The 17825-nt window shown below is 47.5% G+C and overlaps 1 protein-coding gene across 1 annotated transcript in view; it reads left to right on the forward strand.

The window, feature by feature from the left end:
• CRYBG2 (crystallin beta-gamma domain containing 2) overlaps positions 1-17825 on the forward strand; it is a 462035-nt gene that overhangs the window by 353251 nt on the left and 90959 nt on the right. Inside the window, exon 4 of the mRNA XM_085647746.1 lies at positions 1828-7381. Within this exon, the coding sequence (XP_085503872.1) occupies positions 1828-7381 (5554 nt within the window). The remainder of the gene's footprint in view (positions 1-1827; positions 7382-17825) is intronic.

Below are 17825 nucleotides of genomic sequence, written 5' to 3' on the forward strand. Positions count from 1 at the left end.
GTATGCATTGTCAGCATTCCGTCCATCATTTGTTTGTTGTAACGCTTTTCGCCCTAAGTGGGATGGGTATTCCCAGACGTGGGACCCGTGCTCACTATGCCACTGGAGTCAAGCTATCCTGGCTGATGACGGCTGATAGCCAGAAACCGGTCCTAGGATGCTTGATTCCGGTCCAGGGAAGACATGGTTGGCAGTTCGGGCTGGACTGTTCCCATGAGGCACAGGGTCAAGACTGATTTGCATATGGCCATGTCTGAACTGGGGTGGTGTAGTGGGCAAAAGAACGATGGATTTAACCCAGATCTCTTGACTGGGGGAGAATGTATGCATTGTCAGCATTCCGTCCATCATTTGTTTGTTGTAAAGGATGTATGCTATGAGCACAAATTTGAATGGTAGCAATTTGGTCCTCAGCTAGAGAGCTGTGAGCGGATGCTCCTGGGTACTACCAGGAGGGTACTCTATTTTTTAAGCCCATCATGTGTGCCAGCGGACAGCCATCACCTCTTGTGGAGGAGACCATGACTGTCTTAGGTCCTATGTCTGAAGGAAGTAACAGACTTGAGTGGATAGAAGGTATGAACAGGCAGGAACTAATCTTCTTCAAGTCAATAGTGGGCAGATGAGTGAATGGGGTGACTTGTATAACAACAACGATTGCCCAGAGGCGTCTTAGCTCTGTAAGAACAAGGTGATGTGAAACCTCAACTGATAGTTACTGCATAAAAAGCCAAGTTTTTAATGACTTGCCTTGAGGCGCTCTCTGTCGGCACTAGCTCTCGCTTGGCGCATTGAGGTACAGAGGGTGAGGATTTGCCTGACCCACTGATTCTTTTGAGTAGGCAGTAAGTAGGTGATGCCAGTGGCGGCAACTCCTCTAAGGTGGAGGAGCGTCGCTCCATTGCCTTGAAGCAGCAAAAGAAAGGAAAAAATAAAATTATAAAAACGTAATGTTATTATCATTTTATTTTGCCCTCCTGCTGTGGTGAGGGGGCGGGCGGGGCTGCAGGGGAGAAGTGGTAGAACACTCCTAAGTGCGCAATGACTGTTTATCTGTCCCTCTCGGGCCATCCAAAACAGTCATGCGCACTTTAACTGTTCTCCATGCAAGCTGCATTACAGCCTGCGTGAAGAAGATGCCCACCCCTCCAGCTCCTGGCTGAGCTCCATGTCATGACGCTCAGACCAATCACAAAGCTGTATTGCAGCGTTGTGATTTGCTGTGGGGAGCGTGGAAGCCCTGGTGCTTCCTGGTTCTCCCAAGAAGCCAAGAAGAGGACGCAGGAGAATCGGCGGCGACCGGTCAGCCAGCCGGACAGGAGGTAAGTGTTTTTTTTAACCCGACCCCCCTGCCCCTTCCCCCCCGCCTGTCCCACTGCTGTGATGCACAGCGGGTCATCACAAACGGCCAACAAGTCTTTGGGTGAAGATTGGCATTACTAAACCAACAGTGAAAGAGAGGCATGCCACCAGGGGTGTAGATAGTGCCTGTGTAGGGAAACATAGGCTAAACTCACATGCATCTCTGTCTTCAAGAATACCCCAGTGCATCAGCTGGCATTTCTATATCTTTGAGAACGCCTCAGGGTAATTTAAGACGCAGATCTGGAAAAAATCCTGCCACACTCTTTGTAATCCACAGTGGTTAGACAAGGCCCTTCAAGCCCCTGGACTCAAGTTCCAGCTCCCGGGGGAGCTCAAAGGCACTCTTATGGAAGGGTTTTTGCTGAACAGAAAGGGATGGGGAAGCAAGCGGCTGGAATGTGTTTGAACGCTGTCGTTGCTGAATCTCTGTGATTAATGTGTGCCTCTCCGTCTTCCTTCTAGATCTTTCTTGGAGTACGGTGAAGAATACTCTACCCCAGTGGACACGGTGGAAGTGGAGAGTGGGGAATCACCCTCAGGATTTGAGCACCACCAATACAGCATGGAGGCAGCCCCGGAGAGACCAAGCACCCGCCAGGCAGTCAGCAGAGGCCTCAACCAGGCGGCAACCTCCCCAAAGCCAACGACGACCGAAGCCAGGCACAGCCTCTACACGGTATCCTTGGTGCTTAGCAAGAGGATGGCAAGTTCTATGTCTGGAGGGGAGCACGTCGAAGCCATTTATTCTACAGGAGAGGAAAGAGTAAGGGAGATTGCAGCTAGGGAGCATAACAGTGTCTCACCTAAGAGCCCTATACAATATGAAAAGAACGAAACTTCACGAGGGCTCAGAAGGGCAGCTTCATTGGAGGTATCACCTGGGTCCTCTACGTTGCGAGAGAGGCGGAGCCCAGGAGCAACAGAACTTCCCAACATCCCCATGGTGCACAGCGCCATATATGCCAATGTGTACTCGCCAACCAAGAGAGCCTGGAGACATGTGGAGTTTGGCCGTGTGACTGGAAGCGACTCTGCGACAACCCGACCACCAAGGGAAGCAACCATAACAAATAGGGGTGAGGGGGATTGGCCCAGTGCCGAGGGCAGCAGAGAGACTAACTCCCCAACCAGGGACAGCTGGCAAAATATTGATGACAGTGCAGTTAACAGACTAACCAAGGACAACACCTCCCAGAGGGCAAGGGACAGTACGGAAGCGGGCTCCCCCACAGTAACCCGATTCCAAACTATAAACAGATTAGAGGACGACCCCAGTTCACCAGAAAGACAGTGGCAAACAAATAACAATAGGTCAGCAGAAAGCCACTGGCAAGGGGAAGACCACACGCCAGAACCTCTGCCACTGCAAAAAAGCAGATGGCAAAAGGACAGCAATTATTACACCACAGGCTCACAAAATGTAAGCCCACAGCAACGGGAGAACAAATCATCACAACACACAAACTGGCAAAAGAAAGATGACACTTTGGTAACTGAATCATCACCAAAAAGCCCAAGACACAGTACACCTCACAGCGCAGGCACTAGGACACCCCCAAGAACCACATGGCACAATACACCACTCAGTATGCTGGCTACATCACCCCCACGAATCCCAGGGTACAGCCAGCCCAGTAGTATGGCAACTAAGTCACTACTAGAAAGTCCATGGCTCAATAAACCTTCCATAATATTAGCCACATCACCTCCTGGAATTTCCTGGCTTAATAAATCAAGCAATATAATGTCCACATCACCAACTGGAAGCTCCTGGTATAATAAATCTGGCAGTACAAAGGTCTCATCACTAGGAAGTGCATGGCACAACAAACCGAGCTGCATAGTAGCCACATCACCTCCAACAAGTTCATGGCAGAGTAAATCCAGTGGTAAGACATCAAGGTTCCCACCCGAAACCCGTGGGCACCATAAAAGCAGGAGTACACAAGACACATCAACAGAAAGCTGTGGACACGATACGGCCAGTGATATAATACCCACATCACCAACAGAACACCATGGCCACAACACAACCAGCGGTAAAATGTGGTCAACACTACCAGGAAGTCCTGGATTTAACAAATCCAGAACAACAGAGACATCACCACCAGAAAGCCCTGAGCACAATACACCCAAGGGAACAATGGAAACATCACCACCAGGAAGCCATAGGCACACTGCAACCAATACAACAGTGAAACCCTCACCACCAGAAAGCCCTGGATGCAATACACCGAAAAGAGCGATGGAAATACGACCGGGAAGTCATGGGCACAATACTCTCAGTGGAAACATAAAAACGCCATTAAAAATCCCACAGCTTAAAAGAACTAGCAATATAAAAGACACATCCCTCATAGAATGCCAAGATCACAATACAGACAGTAGTGTAATGGATACATCACCGCCAGGAAGCCCAGGCCACAATAAAACAAAAAGAACAAAAGAGACATCACCACTAGGAAGCCCTGGCCACAATGAAACAAGAACAGCAGAAACATTGCCACCAGGAAGCCCTGGCAGCAATGAAACAAGAACAACAGAAACATTGCCACCAGTAAGCCCTGGCAACAATGAAACAAGAACCACAGAAACATTACTACCAGGAAGCCCTGGGCACAATACACTAGGAAAAGTAATGGAAACATCGCCAACAGCAAGCGCGGGGCACAACACACCTAAGGCAGAGACAGGAACATCCCCAGCAAAACGTTTAAAACTTAATAAACCTGACAGTATATTGATCAAACCACTTACAAAACACCCGGGGAAGAGAGAACCTTTCATTATAATGTACACTTCAGTCACAGATAACCATAAGCCAATCATAGACAGCAGAAAAACGGATAACTCCCCACCGAGAAGCCCTGGGCACAATCAACATAGCAATGACAAGATTAAATCACTACAAGAATACTCCGAACATAATTCAACCGAGAGTCTAATGGATGCCTTGACGCCAGAATGCTCTGGGCTACACAGTGGCAGGAACAAACTACCGCAAAATTGCCCAGAACAAAATAAAACTGATGGTATCATGGACACACTAGCGCCAGAAAGCTCAGAGAACACGATACATAACAGTATAATCGAAGCTATGGCTTCAGGAAAGCCTGGGCATGATGTCATCAACAAAGTAACCACTTTACCATCAGATACCTATGAGCAAAATGAGCCCAGTTGTTTAAAAACAAAATCATTTCAAGAACCCAATTGGCAAGATGAAGTGCATAGTATAGGAACAAAATCCAGCCTGTCTCACAATTCAGCATGCAGTACAACAAAAGAACAAAAAAGTAATGGCCAAGATGTATTTGATGGTATAAGGACCACTTTAAATTCAAATTGTGAGAACCCAAATGAAGCGTGCAGCACAGTAAGTAAATCGCTCCCAAAACCCATGACCCAAAATGCAGCCAGCAGGACACTTATCGAACCAACACCACAAGGCAACAACCAGTCTTTAAGCTGGGGTACAATAACAGAAGTATCACCAAATATCAACAGCCAGGATGAAGCCAGCAGGGCAGTACAAGAATTCCTCCCAAACCCCATTAACGAAAATGAAACCAGCAGCAATGTAAAAGAATCTGACAGCAACCATCAAATTTCAGCCAATTTGGCAGCAACTGAGTCATTAGGAGGACAAAATGACAACCAGGTTGAGTCCACATCAGGAGTACCTAACTCAGTAGCAAAAAGCACCTTTGGAATTGAAGACAGTATTAAAGAGTGCAACTCGCCGGTGAAGATCCCTTGCCCAGAGCGAGATGGCTTGCCAATAGCCACGCCACTGACAGTAAACCTCTCGCAAAATGAGATAGATTCCCCAAATGCCAAATCCCCGAAGGAAAACCATGCCTTTAAAGTCCATAATGATATTGCTGCTGTCACATTAGAGCAGGAGATTGGTGAACCTCCCAATAAACTCACAAATGGAGACAGCCAATCGCAACATTCCATGGTCGAGAATGAGACCATATTGTTTGGAGAAACATCATTGGATAACATTGGTGATGACTCTGCGCCAAAATTGAAAATCTATGTGACAGACTATGAGGGTGTTGTTACTTCCAGTGAACAGAGTTCCAGAAATAATCTGGAAAGCATGGACATAATGCTTCCGCTTGATAGAAACTTTCAAGGGGCGGAAGGAGGGCCAGGGATGTCCTCCACAAAGCATATGCACACCTCATCAACAATGACACACCTACCACCAGTAGAGGGGCCCACCCTGCCTCACAGTATGGTAGAGCAAGAATCCGATGTTGCTGTTGACATGGATAGTTGGGTTGACATTGTCCGTAACCTGGAAACCCCAGAGATCATGAAGCACCCAAGGGTGGTGAAGCTGCCACGGACCTCTGCCCTCTCAGTATACGCCACTTTGCCACCCATCACAGAGGATGGGGGCTCACCGAGGTCATCGGAGCCTCTACCTGGTTTTTCAGACACAGAGAACAGGTTGTCATCACCTGTGGACGAAGAAGAAGAGGAAGAAATGGAGGGCTTTGAACCATCCAGTGAGGTGGACTCAGGTGTGGCATCCACCCAGGACAGCAAGGAAATGCCAGCCACTGGAGAAAAACCCAAACCTGTCTACTCCTGGGAGAATATTGTGAGCAGAAGCAAGGACCAGGAGAACCTAAGCCCCTTGGAGATGATGAGGCGGCATCTGGGGGATGATAGTAACCAGGCTTCCAGGACCACTCGGTACCGGTCTATTCTGGACCAAAACAATCCACAGAGGCAGAGCTGCAGCACGGACACCCTGCTGTTGTCAGAAAGGCTAGAGAAGAAATCTACTTCTTTAGAGGAGAAACCTTACTCCCGTTTGGATAGTCTCCTCTTCATTAGCTACAAAATTTGTGACCATGCACCCTATGGCGGTATGAAGAAGAAGGAGTCCCTGAAGAATGGTTTGACCACTCTTCAGGTCCCTTTGGTGCCAAGCTCTGATGAGAAGAGCCATCCGAGTCCTGATGAACCACTTGGGGAGAACACAGATCCCGAAGAAGAAATCCCTGCTCTTTCCCCCCCTCCACTTCCTACCTCTCCTCCAAACAGTTTACCACCACTTCCTCAACACCTTCCAACCCCTACCCCAAGAACTGTCCCACCACTTCGCCAAGACCTTACAACCCCTAGCCCGAGCAGTGCTCCACCACTTCCCAAACACCTTCCAACCCCTACCCCGAGAAGTGTATCACCACTTCCACAACACATTCCAACCCCTACCCCGAGCAGTGTACCCCCACTTCCCCAAACCCTTCCAACCCCTACCCCAAGCAGTGCACCACCACTTCCCCAACACCTTCCAACCCCCACACCAAGAACTGTGCCACCACTTCCCCAAACCCTGCCAACCCCTACCCCAAGAACTGTGCCACCACTTCCCCAAACCCTTCCAATCCCTACCCCAAGCAGTGCACCACCACTTCCCCAACACCTTCCAACCCCTACACCAACCAGTGTACCACCACTTCCCCCACACCTTCCAACCCCTACCCAGAGCAGTGTATCACCACTTCCCCAACACCTTCCAACCCCTACACCAACCAGTGTACCACCACTTCCCCAACACCTTCCAACCCCTAACCAGAGCAGTGTACCACTGCTTCCTAAACACCTTCCAACCCCTACTTCGAACAGCGTACCACCACTTCCCCAACACCTTCCAACCCCTACCCAGAGCAGTGTACCACCGCTTCCCCAACACCTTCCAACCTCTACTCCGAGCAGCGCACCACCACTTCTCCAACACCTTCCAACCCCTGCATCAGCCAGTGTACCACCACTTCCCCAACATCTTCCAGTCCCTACCCAGAGCAGTGTACCACCACTTCCCCAACACCTTCCAGTTCCTACCCCGAGCAGTGTACCACCACTTCCCCAACAACTTCAAAGAACCCCACATACCAACACAAGTAGCAGCGGGGTGTCCTCCCACTCCATGGATGCCAAGCAGAGCAAGGTCCAGCCTCAGGCAGAGCTGAAAGCCTTCCCTGATGACTGGGTGAGTTTATTTTCATTAACACTAAGTGGTTGATGTTTAGTAGCTTCTCTAAGTGGAGGGACATGTGTCCCAACTCACCTTCCACATTGACTGTAACACGAAGCTTACAGGTGATTCCATATGTGTTACCTTGATCTTAATAACTATTTTGCCAAGTTGTACTTACCTGTATTTGCATTGATAGTTAGTCATTTGTGAATTGTAACCGTGATCATTTTTAGTGCACAAAGCACATGCTAAACCTGGCTACAGCCATCCAGCCTCTGTGGCAGCATAAGCACAAGTACCATTAATGCAGATGTGGAAAGTAGGGTGTTGTCACTGTCCTAGGTGTTCTAGGCAATCTAGGTATAATGGCTGTCTTGTGGATGGAGCTGAACCTTTATGTGTAGAGATGGGCTTCACCAAGGGATGGTCCTTTTTTTTGAAGTCTTCTCAATACCCGTTCTGTGGTCAAGCATCAGACGGTCCTCTTTAACCTTTTGACCACAGACTCCCTCGACATTCTTTGCCTGACCGAAACATGGTTTTCTTCTGATTCTCTCCCTGACCTTTTGGCCATCCTCCCCGACTCTTCCTACGCCCTTCGAGCTGATCGCCCGGCAGGCAAAGCCGGTGGAGGAGTGGCGATGCTCATCCGTTCCTCTCTTAAATTTCAACTCCTCACGTATCCTCCGATACCCAATGTGGATTACCTGGTGGCCCGCGCACTCAATCTTTCGGTGCCTCTCACAGTTGTTCTTGTGTATCGCCCTCCCCAACCTATGCCTTCCTTTGTACCTTCCCTCCAGGACCTTTTGGCCACCCTGGTGGTCAATAACTCCTCGGTCCTCTTGCTCGGCGATTTCAACTTCTGGCCAGGCGATATTAGGGAAGACTCTTCTTCTAAAGATTTTTCTGCTACCCTTCACTGTCTGAATTTCACACCCTATGTCACAGCTCCCACTCATGTTCAGGGTCACACTTTAGACCAAATCTGGTCTACCTGTTCTAATATTTTCTCTCTCTCTATTTTCCCCTGTGTTTGGTCGGATCATTTTAATATCTCGTTTTCCATTCTTCTGGGCATGGCTGCTAAGCCTTCCCTTCCTAAAAACCTCCTAGCCCGTAATTGGAATTCGATTGATCTCGACGCTCTCACGCTCACTTTGGCTTCCTCTGCCCCGGTTCTCAACGATCTCTCTCTTGATTCCCAAGTTGAGACTGTCCGCACTTGGCTCGCTTCTTCTTGCGACCTAGTTGCCCCGTTCAGAAAGGTCAAAACGGTTCGTCCCCACGACGCTCACAAATGGTTCTCTCGAGAGCTTAAAGTGCTCAAACTCGATCTCAGGCGGTCGGAACGCCTTTGGAGACGCAACTACAGTCCATCTCGGCGCGTCAAATACAAATCACTTCTCACGGAATACAAAAAAGCGATCATTGCAGCTAAAACCTCCTCCTTTACTGGGAAAGTGACTTTAGCTGTCAATAAGCCTCGGGAAATATTTTCCCTGGTTCATGCCCTAGCCACTTCTGATCGCTCCACCCCCGGTCCCGTTCCTTCTCAATCCCTCTGCTCCTCACTCAATGATTTCTTCATTGACAAAATCTTGAAGATCAAAGCCAACATTCCCCCAGTGTCCCAACCTTGCCTTGTTTTTTCCCCTCCCCCTCTTCTCGCTTCTTTTGTCTCCTTTCCTCCCATTTCTTTTGAAATATTTTCTAAACTCCTGGCCAAAGTCAGGTCAGGCTCTCCTGCCGACTGTGCGCCAGCCCGTATTCTTAAAATTCTATTCACCAGCTGCTCTGCTCCCCCTCTTGCTCTTCTTAATTCTTCTTTGGCTTTGGGTTCTGTCCCTTCTTCTTTCAAATCCGCTATCGTCTTTCCCATCTTAAAAAAAACTGGCCTGGATCCCTCTCTTCTTTCTAACTTTCGTCCCATTTCCCTTCTCCCATATCTTGGCAAAATTCTTGAAGCACATGTCACCTCTTGTCTCTCCTCTTATGTCGAGCAGAATGGCTTATTGGCATCTCACCAGGCCGGATTCCGCCCGGGTCATTCCACGGAGGTGGTAGTCCTTGCGGTTCTGGATGAGCTCAAAGGGAAAGCCGATCTCAATCTTCCCCAAGCCCTGGTCCTCCTCGATTTGTCCGCTGCATTTGACACGGTCGACCACTCCATCCTTCTCGACCGTGTCAGATCAGCTGGTATTCGGGGTGTTGCCTTTTCCTGGATAGCGTCTTTTCTTCGGGATAGGTCCCAGGCGGTCCATCTCCCTGGCTTTTCGGCCCCCTCCCGCCCGGTTACCTGTGGCGTCCCCCAGGGCTCCTCTCTTTCCCCCTTACTTTTCAATCTTTATATCCAACCCCTCATCACTTCTCTTCTTGAGCTGGGGGTCTCTGTATATAACTATGCCGATGACCTTCAGCTCATCTTTGACTTATCCTCTTCTCCTGACTCCCTTCCCAAATTTTGTTCCACTTTAGTTTTTATCTCTGAGTGGATGAGTGCCAACCATCTGAAACTCAATCCTGACAAGACGGAACTTGTCCTCACGGGTGGCCCCTCTAACCCTTGGTCCCCTGCACATTGGCCCCTTTCTTTTGGTCCCCCTCCCTCACCTGTCCCCTCTGTCCGTACTCTTGGCATCAAAGTTAGCCATGATCTTTCGATGCATAGCCAGATTAGCTCCGTCGTATCTTCTTGTTTTTTGTCCCTTCGTCTCATCCAGAAGATCTCACGGTTTTTTTCCTTTGACGCCCTCAAAACCATAGTCTTGGCTCTTGTCATCTCCCGCATCGACTATGGAAATGGCCTGTATGTAGGCATTCCTGCCTTTCAATCTCGCCGACTTCAGGCCATTCAAAACCAAGCCGCTCGCCTTATTCTTTCCCTTCCTAAATTTTCACACATCACTCCTGCACTCAAATCCCTTCACTGGCTTCCCGTTCACTTTCGATCTTTCTTTAAATTGGCCTGTTTAGCCTTTCAGGCTCATGCCCGTTCTGCTCCTCTTTTCATCACCTCTCTCATCTCTTCTTACGTCCCTTGTCGCACCCTTCGCTCTTCTTCTCTGTCTCTCTTGCACATCCCCCGCTATCGTAAATCCAGAACCGGGGGCACTCGCCTTTCGGTTTTGGCCCCTCAGCTCTGGAACAGTCTCCCTCTTTCTATTCGTTCTATCCCCATTTACTCCCATTTTCGCAAAGCTTTAAAAACTTTCCTCTTCTCTCAGGCTTTTTCTCCCTAACTCTTCGGTCTGATTTATGTGAGTCTTGATCAGGTTTCAGCGCCAGGAAGCCGCTTGGCCGCAGTGCGCTCTATCAAATACCTTTTTCATTCATTCATTCAAGTATAATCAAAGTGGGGGGGGGGGGAGGGAGAAGCTATGGTCCATTCAGCTTCCATAAAGTATACAAAGATCAAAAAAGAATGGACCACTTGTACCTGTATGGTCGGGGTCACTGGTTCTTAGTATCCTTCATAAAAAACCCTCATACATGCACGCAGGTTGGAGGCGGTATATCTTGGTTCCCTGCCTGGTCGTGACAGCATCATCATCGGGTTTGTTATTGGTATGCTGACCTCCACCCGGAGGTAGACCCACTGACGTTACAGTAGTGTCCAGAGACCAAAAATATTCTCTTACAAAGTAAAGTGCTCAAGTGAAGTGAAGTCTAACATTTCTACATCGTCATTCTTGAAAAAATCTTTTATTCTATGGGGGTGGAGAAAGTTAAAAGCAGTAGTGTGTGTGTATAGATCATGTTACCAATCACACGCACTGGTTAGTCCATATGTGAGGTCAACATGTTTCAGCCCCGTTGTGCCCAGCCGGGTCTGGGGGCTTTCTTCAGGACCTAGAGATGTGGAGCGGTGTTATTTGAACAACCGTTGGAAGTGGGTTATTATTATGCCACTTTATTTGGTAGGTCAATAGTACCTGGCAAGTCCTTCTGCGGGCTTCCGTGTGGGACCAGCGAGAGTTCCCAACCTACTGCAGTAACTGGGATAGTGACTTGTTCTCCGTCTGAGTACGGTGCCCCGAGTGGCACCGTACTCAGAGCGAGAACAAGTCAGTATCCCAGTTACCGCAGTAGGTTGGGAACTCTCGCCGGTGGCGTAATAATAACCCACTTCCAACGGTTGTTCAAATAACGCCTCTCCACATCTCTGCATGTGATTGGTAACACGATCTATATACGCACACCACTAGTTTTAACTTTCTCCATCCAAAGATTCTTTCAGGAATAGCGATGTAGAAATTTTAGATTTCACTTCACTTGAGCACGTCACTTTGTAAGAGAATATTTTTGGTCTCTGGACACTACTGTAACGTCAGTGGGTCTACCTCCGGGTGGAGGTCAGCATATCAATAACAAACCCGATGATGATGCTGTCACATCACGACCAGGCGGAGAACCAAGATATACCACCTCCAACCTGCGTGCATTTATGAGGGTTTTTTATGAAAGATACTAAGAACCAGTGACCCCGACCATACAGGTACAAGTGGTCCATTCTTTTTTAACCTTTTTAATCAAGACCAAGGAGTAAAAGCGGAGCAATTGATCTCAGAATACCACTGTCAGAATATTGCCTGACCTCAATCTCATGTCAAGCATTACATTCACTAAAGTATCACCCCATTGGAGCAATTAATAGAAAATCTATAACCGGTGGGATGATATTTTGCAAACGATGTTTAAGACACAATAATTATGGAAGATAATACTTCAGTATATGATATTTTGACATACAACTTGTCTAGGACCGAAATCCATCAGACAACCAGTTTGTGCCAGGGGTTTTAATTTTCTAGAACCAGCATCAGGAGTAGGTTAGCACTGAAAACCACCCAGGACCTATGTAGTGTGACCTTGGGGCTGCAAAATTACTGGTATATTACAGTTTAGTTTGAGTCGAGTATCAGCGTGGGTTGTACTACTGAAAATTGAGGCTATGAATATCATGATACAAGAACAGAGTGGATAAAATATCCAAGACCAAAATATCGAAAGGTAAGTGCATATAGAGGAAGTATAGATTTAAAATCCCTAACTCCAAATCTACATACCTTGAAAATATAGGTATCGTCGAGGCACATAGATGTGGAATTAGGTATGGAAACTTTATACATACCGTTTGGTATTTCTGAATCAGTTATTTTGTACTTCCATATAAGTATACCGCAGTCGTCTAGCTTTGATGTTCAGGGGGCATACCATCAGTGTGCCAGCCAATAGTACTTGAGGGCAGTCTGAAGTGCACACTGATTAGGTATTAGTGCCAGGCTTTGTGTGGGCCCATATTTGGAAGAGAGACATTGTCTTCAATTATGGGAAAGGATCTGTTAACTCTGGCTTTCTTGGGACCCCTGGCAGTGCCTTTCCTACCCCGTGGTCTTGTACATGAAAGGAGCAGCTGGCAGAGAATATAAAGAAGGCTATCATAGCCATGTTAGATTTCTGTATTTTTCGCTTTTTGCCTGTACTCTAACACATCAACAACAAACTGGAAGCTACTGAGTGGATTAAGGTTGGGCAAAAAGTTAACGCTTTGATGTCATCTCATCATCAAAGGGTGGGTGATGTAATTTCTGCTACAGTTTAAAAGCATATAATAAACTGTTCCACGATATGGGGCAGACTGCCGGGGGGACTTCTAGACTGCACTGGCAGTATTCCATGGACGGGGGCTGTTTACATGGGTAGAATGCCAAAAGGGTGCTTCTTGTGGGGGTAGTGTGTCAAAAGACGCTCTGGACATGGGTAGGTTGGTAAAGGCCGCTTCTCATATGAGCAGATGTGTCAGGTACTGGCATCGGCTTCCAACCAAGCAGAGTGGGTGCTTCTCACAAAGGAAGAGCGCCAAGGGGTTATTCTGACGTAACACTGGCGCGCCATGAAAATTTGATGTAAGTGAAGGTAAAGAAAGAGCAGCCATCTTAGGAATATAGATTTCTGCACCCTTCCACAATTGTCACAACATCAGACACAAGCTAGTGAGCCCCCTGCGCATCAGGTATAGATCCCTCACTAGAGTGAGTGTAAACCGAATCACAAAGAAGTATGGGCCAGATGGGTTCTTTCAATGAGGTCACGCGATCCTGATGAGGTCCTGAGAGGCTCTGGGTAAGAGGCTGAGCATTCACTATACGCAGCACACAGATAGAACAATGCTCCGTACCACTGGAAAATCACTGAGAGGCCTCTCGGATTCAGCAAGTAGTGGGATCAAAAGAGTCTCTGGAACAGACAGTAGATGGACACTAGGATCCCTCTGTTTCAGTGCAGAGACACCAGGGACCTTTGGGATCAGTTAGTGCAAGGACCCCATGATCCCTTGGAAGCAGATCATGCAGGAACTCCAGGAGTCTCAGAACGCTATAGTGAAGGACTCGTAGCATCCCTCAGAATTACAACTGCAAGGACCTCAGGATCCATCAGAATCAGGTAGTGGATTGCCTCCAAGATCCTTCGGAATACATAGAGCAGGGACTCTAGATTCCCCAAGACCAGGCAGTGCTGGGATCTGATGAACCCTAAATCAGGATCTATGGGTGTCTGATAGTACATAGCCCGCAGGATCCCTCAGAATGAGTGAGTGCAGGAGCCTCGGGATTCCAGGGAGCAGCTATATCAGGACTCCAGCAATCCGATGAATCAGATAGTGCAGGCAGCCCAAGGTGCCTCATTTTCAGACCGTGCACAGACTTCACGATCCCTGTGCATCGGATAGTGCATGGGGGATGAGATAGTACAGGGCTGCCCAGATCCACTGAGACCAGAGAGTCCCAGTAGTCCAGGAGTCCTATGGATCAGATATTGAAGGAAGTAAGTAACTCCGGGATACCTTGGAATTAGTTAACACTGGGACCTCAGATCCTATAACATCAGACAGAGCATGGATTCTGTGGCCCCTCACATTTAGGTAGTGCAGAGGCTCCGGAATCCATAAGGATCCTCTGAAAGGGACTCCAGAGTCCCTGAGGATCATGCAGAGCAGGGACTCCAGGATCCCTTGTGACCAGATAGCGCAGGGACCTCCGGCAAGGCTGCCACCAGTTTGAGTTTGACCAGAACAGTTCAGCCTTGAGTTTTTCTCTTGGACCAAAGTTCATGACAACATTTCAGAAAGGATAAGAGGGAGATCTGGAAAATCTGGATTTATTATCCCTACTGACTCTTATTAAAGTGTGGGAAGCTACAAGTGAGAGAAAGTTAAAATGAAGCCCTTTTTGGCTTAAAAAACTCATGAGTCTCCTGTGTGGAACAAGAGAATTGGCATATGTGGACCAGTGGGTACACCATTCCCACATGGACCTCTGTGTTTTTTGGAATAAACTTTGCCCACATCAGAGACATATGGTGCACTCAAGTCAGAGAGACGCCCTGCCCTTAGTGGTCTGTGATATTTTAAGCTCAGATAGGATGACCTGCCACGCTGAGACCTATGGTGTGTTCACGTCAGAGATGGGGACAGGCCCACGCAGGCCTGTTGTGTGTGCAGGTCAGAGATACTGGCCTGCCCTACAGGAGCCCATGGTATGTTCAGGTCTGCAAAGTTTAACGTAGAATTTGCAAGTCTTGTTATTTAAACAATACCTTTTCAGACTTCCTCAATACCATTTGTTCAATGCGAGGAACATCAATATCATAGAGCGGAACTTGCAGTGTCACCGAGGCACTGGGCTGTAAGGGGCGCACCACACTATCAGTTTGTCTGTCTTTTATTATCCATCAAGGTAGTATAGTACAGTGACCCAGTTTTCCTTCCGGTTCATTGGGGCCTATGGGTCCCTAAACTGTCTCTACTGTCAGAGTTCCCCCCTGCTAAAGATGAAATAATCAGATCTGAGGTTTTTGGCGAACATGCAAGTGGTTGAGCTGTGTCCTTTGTTTTTGTCAGTAGCCATATAGAAATCTGCAGCTGTTTTCAGAATTGGACACATCACTCCCTGTAAAAATATAGGGCCTCATTTACATAGCCCATTGCGCCGCCGGTGCATCACTTTGTTTGATGCACCGGTGTCACGGTGTGCCTGCCCATATTTACTGGCCATGTAAAGTAACCCGTCATGACTTTTCATGGCCTTGTAAATATGGCCCCCTTTCACGCATTACTCTGTGTGAAAGGGGTGTTCCATGGGTGTTGCTGTGGATATTCCTATGCAATTTCCATGGAACCTGACTCAGCATCTATGGAACCTGATGCAGTCCCATATTTACAAGGTTTTGTACAGCTGGGAATGCATCGGAATCCTATGCCTCCTCGGGGGAGGCGTAAGAGTGGTGCAACGAGGAGAAATTATTTTATTCCTCCTCTTTTTTTCCTTTTTCTATGCGTGCTGCATGCAGTATGCTAGAAAGAGGAAAATGCCATCAATTATTGTTTTTGTGCAGGAAGGGACATCCTTCCTGTACAAAAACAATCAACCCCGCAACGCAGGCGCCCTTGCAACATGACGCAAGGGTACCTGCACTGACGCATTACAGCCAACTGTGCGCCAACGCTGGTAAAAGTATATGGATGCGTCATATTGTTGTTAATACGATGCATCCCTGTGCTTTTAAAATAACGCAGCAAATAGGCTTGTGGCGTCGTGTTGCGTCATTGTTTGGTAACGTAGGGGCCTAAAAACAGGGCCAGACTAGCGTTCTGCCACTCTAGCATTTTCCCGGTGGACTGCAGGCAAGGAAGCTGCTCAAAGAGTAGAGCAGGTTGCCATGACCCAACAAGGCCCTCACTGCCCCATTCTAGTCTCAGCCTTTTCCAGTGTCGAGCTTATTTGAACATTTTTGCCAGGGTCGATTTTGATTTCTAGTCTACACCTGTGTGCCATAGTCAGTGACATTAACTCCACACTTTGGAGAAGAGAAGCCTATACGTGGTAGTAAAATAGTCAGATTCACAGTAAGTGAAACCTGGAATGTAATTATCTCTTCTTGACATAGCCCATTTTCGGATGGCTGGTATGCTTCACTATTGGGGACAATGTCCTTAACAAAACAATGTATTTGTTGTGCTCATGTGTTTTAAACGAGTTGGTGTTGTATGTGAGTGACCAGAGAGATTCTCTTATAAAGTCTTTTTTTTGCTGCATCTATTGGTGTAATGGACGAGGAGGTATGGGGCATAGGTGCAGAAAATGTAAATTAGCAGGTGCATATAATTTACCCTGCAGGACCCGTGCTATGTTTCTTAGTTTCTATTACCATAGAGGCAGCAGAAAGAGGCAGGCATCTACATGCATGGCATGTGCTGTTAAAGGCAGTCCATTTGGGGAGGGAATCTGGAAGACTAAACAAATCGGTAGCATCAGTCTGGCTGCAGAGGAGCAGTGGGATGCTGTAGGCATAAACAGCAAATGGAGGGAATCGGAGAAGGTCCAGCAGTCTATATGGCAGTGGTCTTCAAACCTCTTAACCCCACCTGTAAAAAAATATAAATCCTCGGGCCCCTCTCAAGTTTTTACACAATTATACTGCTTAATTGGCAATATTTAAATATATCCAAACCGATTTAAACATTGCAGTCAAGCTCTGTTACCCCTTTTTGCACAAACTCCCAGTCAGGAAATACATTTCAAAAGTTGTTAGTGATGGCCCATTACAAGGTGGCTTCCTGCCGCTCATGCTTTTAAAACTGAAAACAAAACTTGATACTTTTCTTGGCCAGAGACTGGCGCCCCCTGTTAAGATCACTTAGGCCTCCCAGTTTGAAGACCTCTGCTATATGGCAATTTGATCAAAGCAGAGATGCTGTCAGATGAGGAAATTAATGTCTAATACACAGGAATGGGTGATGGTGATGTGAGAATTAGCCATGCACCTTGTTTTTCAAAGGCTTGGATATTACTGTACACATACATCTCCTGAGCCAGTTAAAAGTGGAGCACAATCATGTTTGCCAACCTGAGCAGATACCGAGCTATCTTTAAAAGGCTCATATGCTGCAAACACCTGTTGGGCCCAAGGGGGGCACATTTTTGAGTAGGGGGTCAGGCTCCAAGCGCTTTTCATGCACCCGAAGTCTCACAAAGATGGACGCGCAGCAGCTGGGTGAGCTCTGGTCTGGTCATGTGTCAGACCCTAGCAAGATGGTGCTGATGAAACGTACTGGTTGGATACTATGCAAAACAACCAGTCACGGAACATTATTTACATTTAAAGGCGAGCAGGTGTACTGATTAATTGATACGAGTTGCAAAGCAGATTAAAAGGGTTGAAATGTACACACTTTAGTACCCCCTAACTCCCAGAAAAAGGATGAGAACGGAGACTGGAATAGGATCGTTGATCACCTTACCCCAATTGTAAACCTTAATGGATTAATTCATACCTTGGAAGTATATTAATTGTCTTCTGCTGTCCCCAACCTTCAAAGATGTCTGCCACTCATTTGTGAGAGTATCAAACAGATATGGGCAATCCTAGAACTGATGATTGTTTCTGTTTTTCC

This window comes from Triturus cristatus, chromosome 3_2 (genome assembly GCF_964204655.1).
Source record: "Triturus cristatus chromosome 3_2, aTriCri1.1, whole genome shotgun sequence".
Taxonomy (NCBI): domain Eukaryota; kingdom Metazoa; phylum Chordata; class Amphibia; order Caudata; family Salamandridae; genus Triturus; species Triturus cristatus.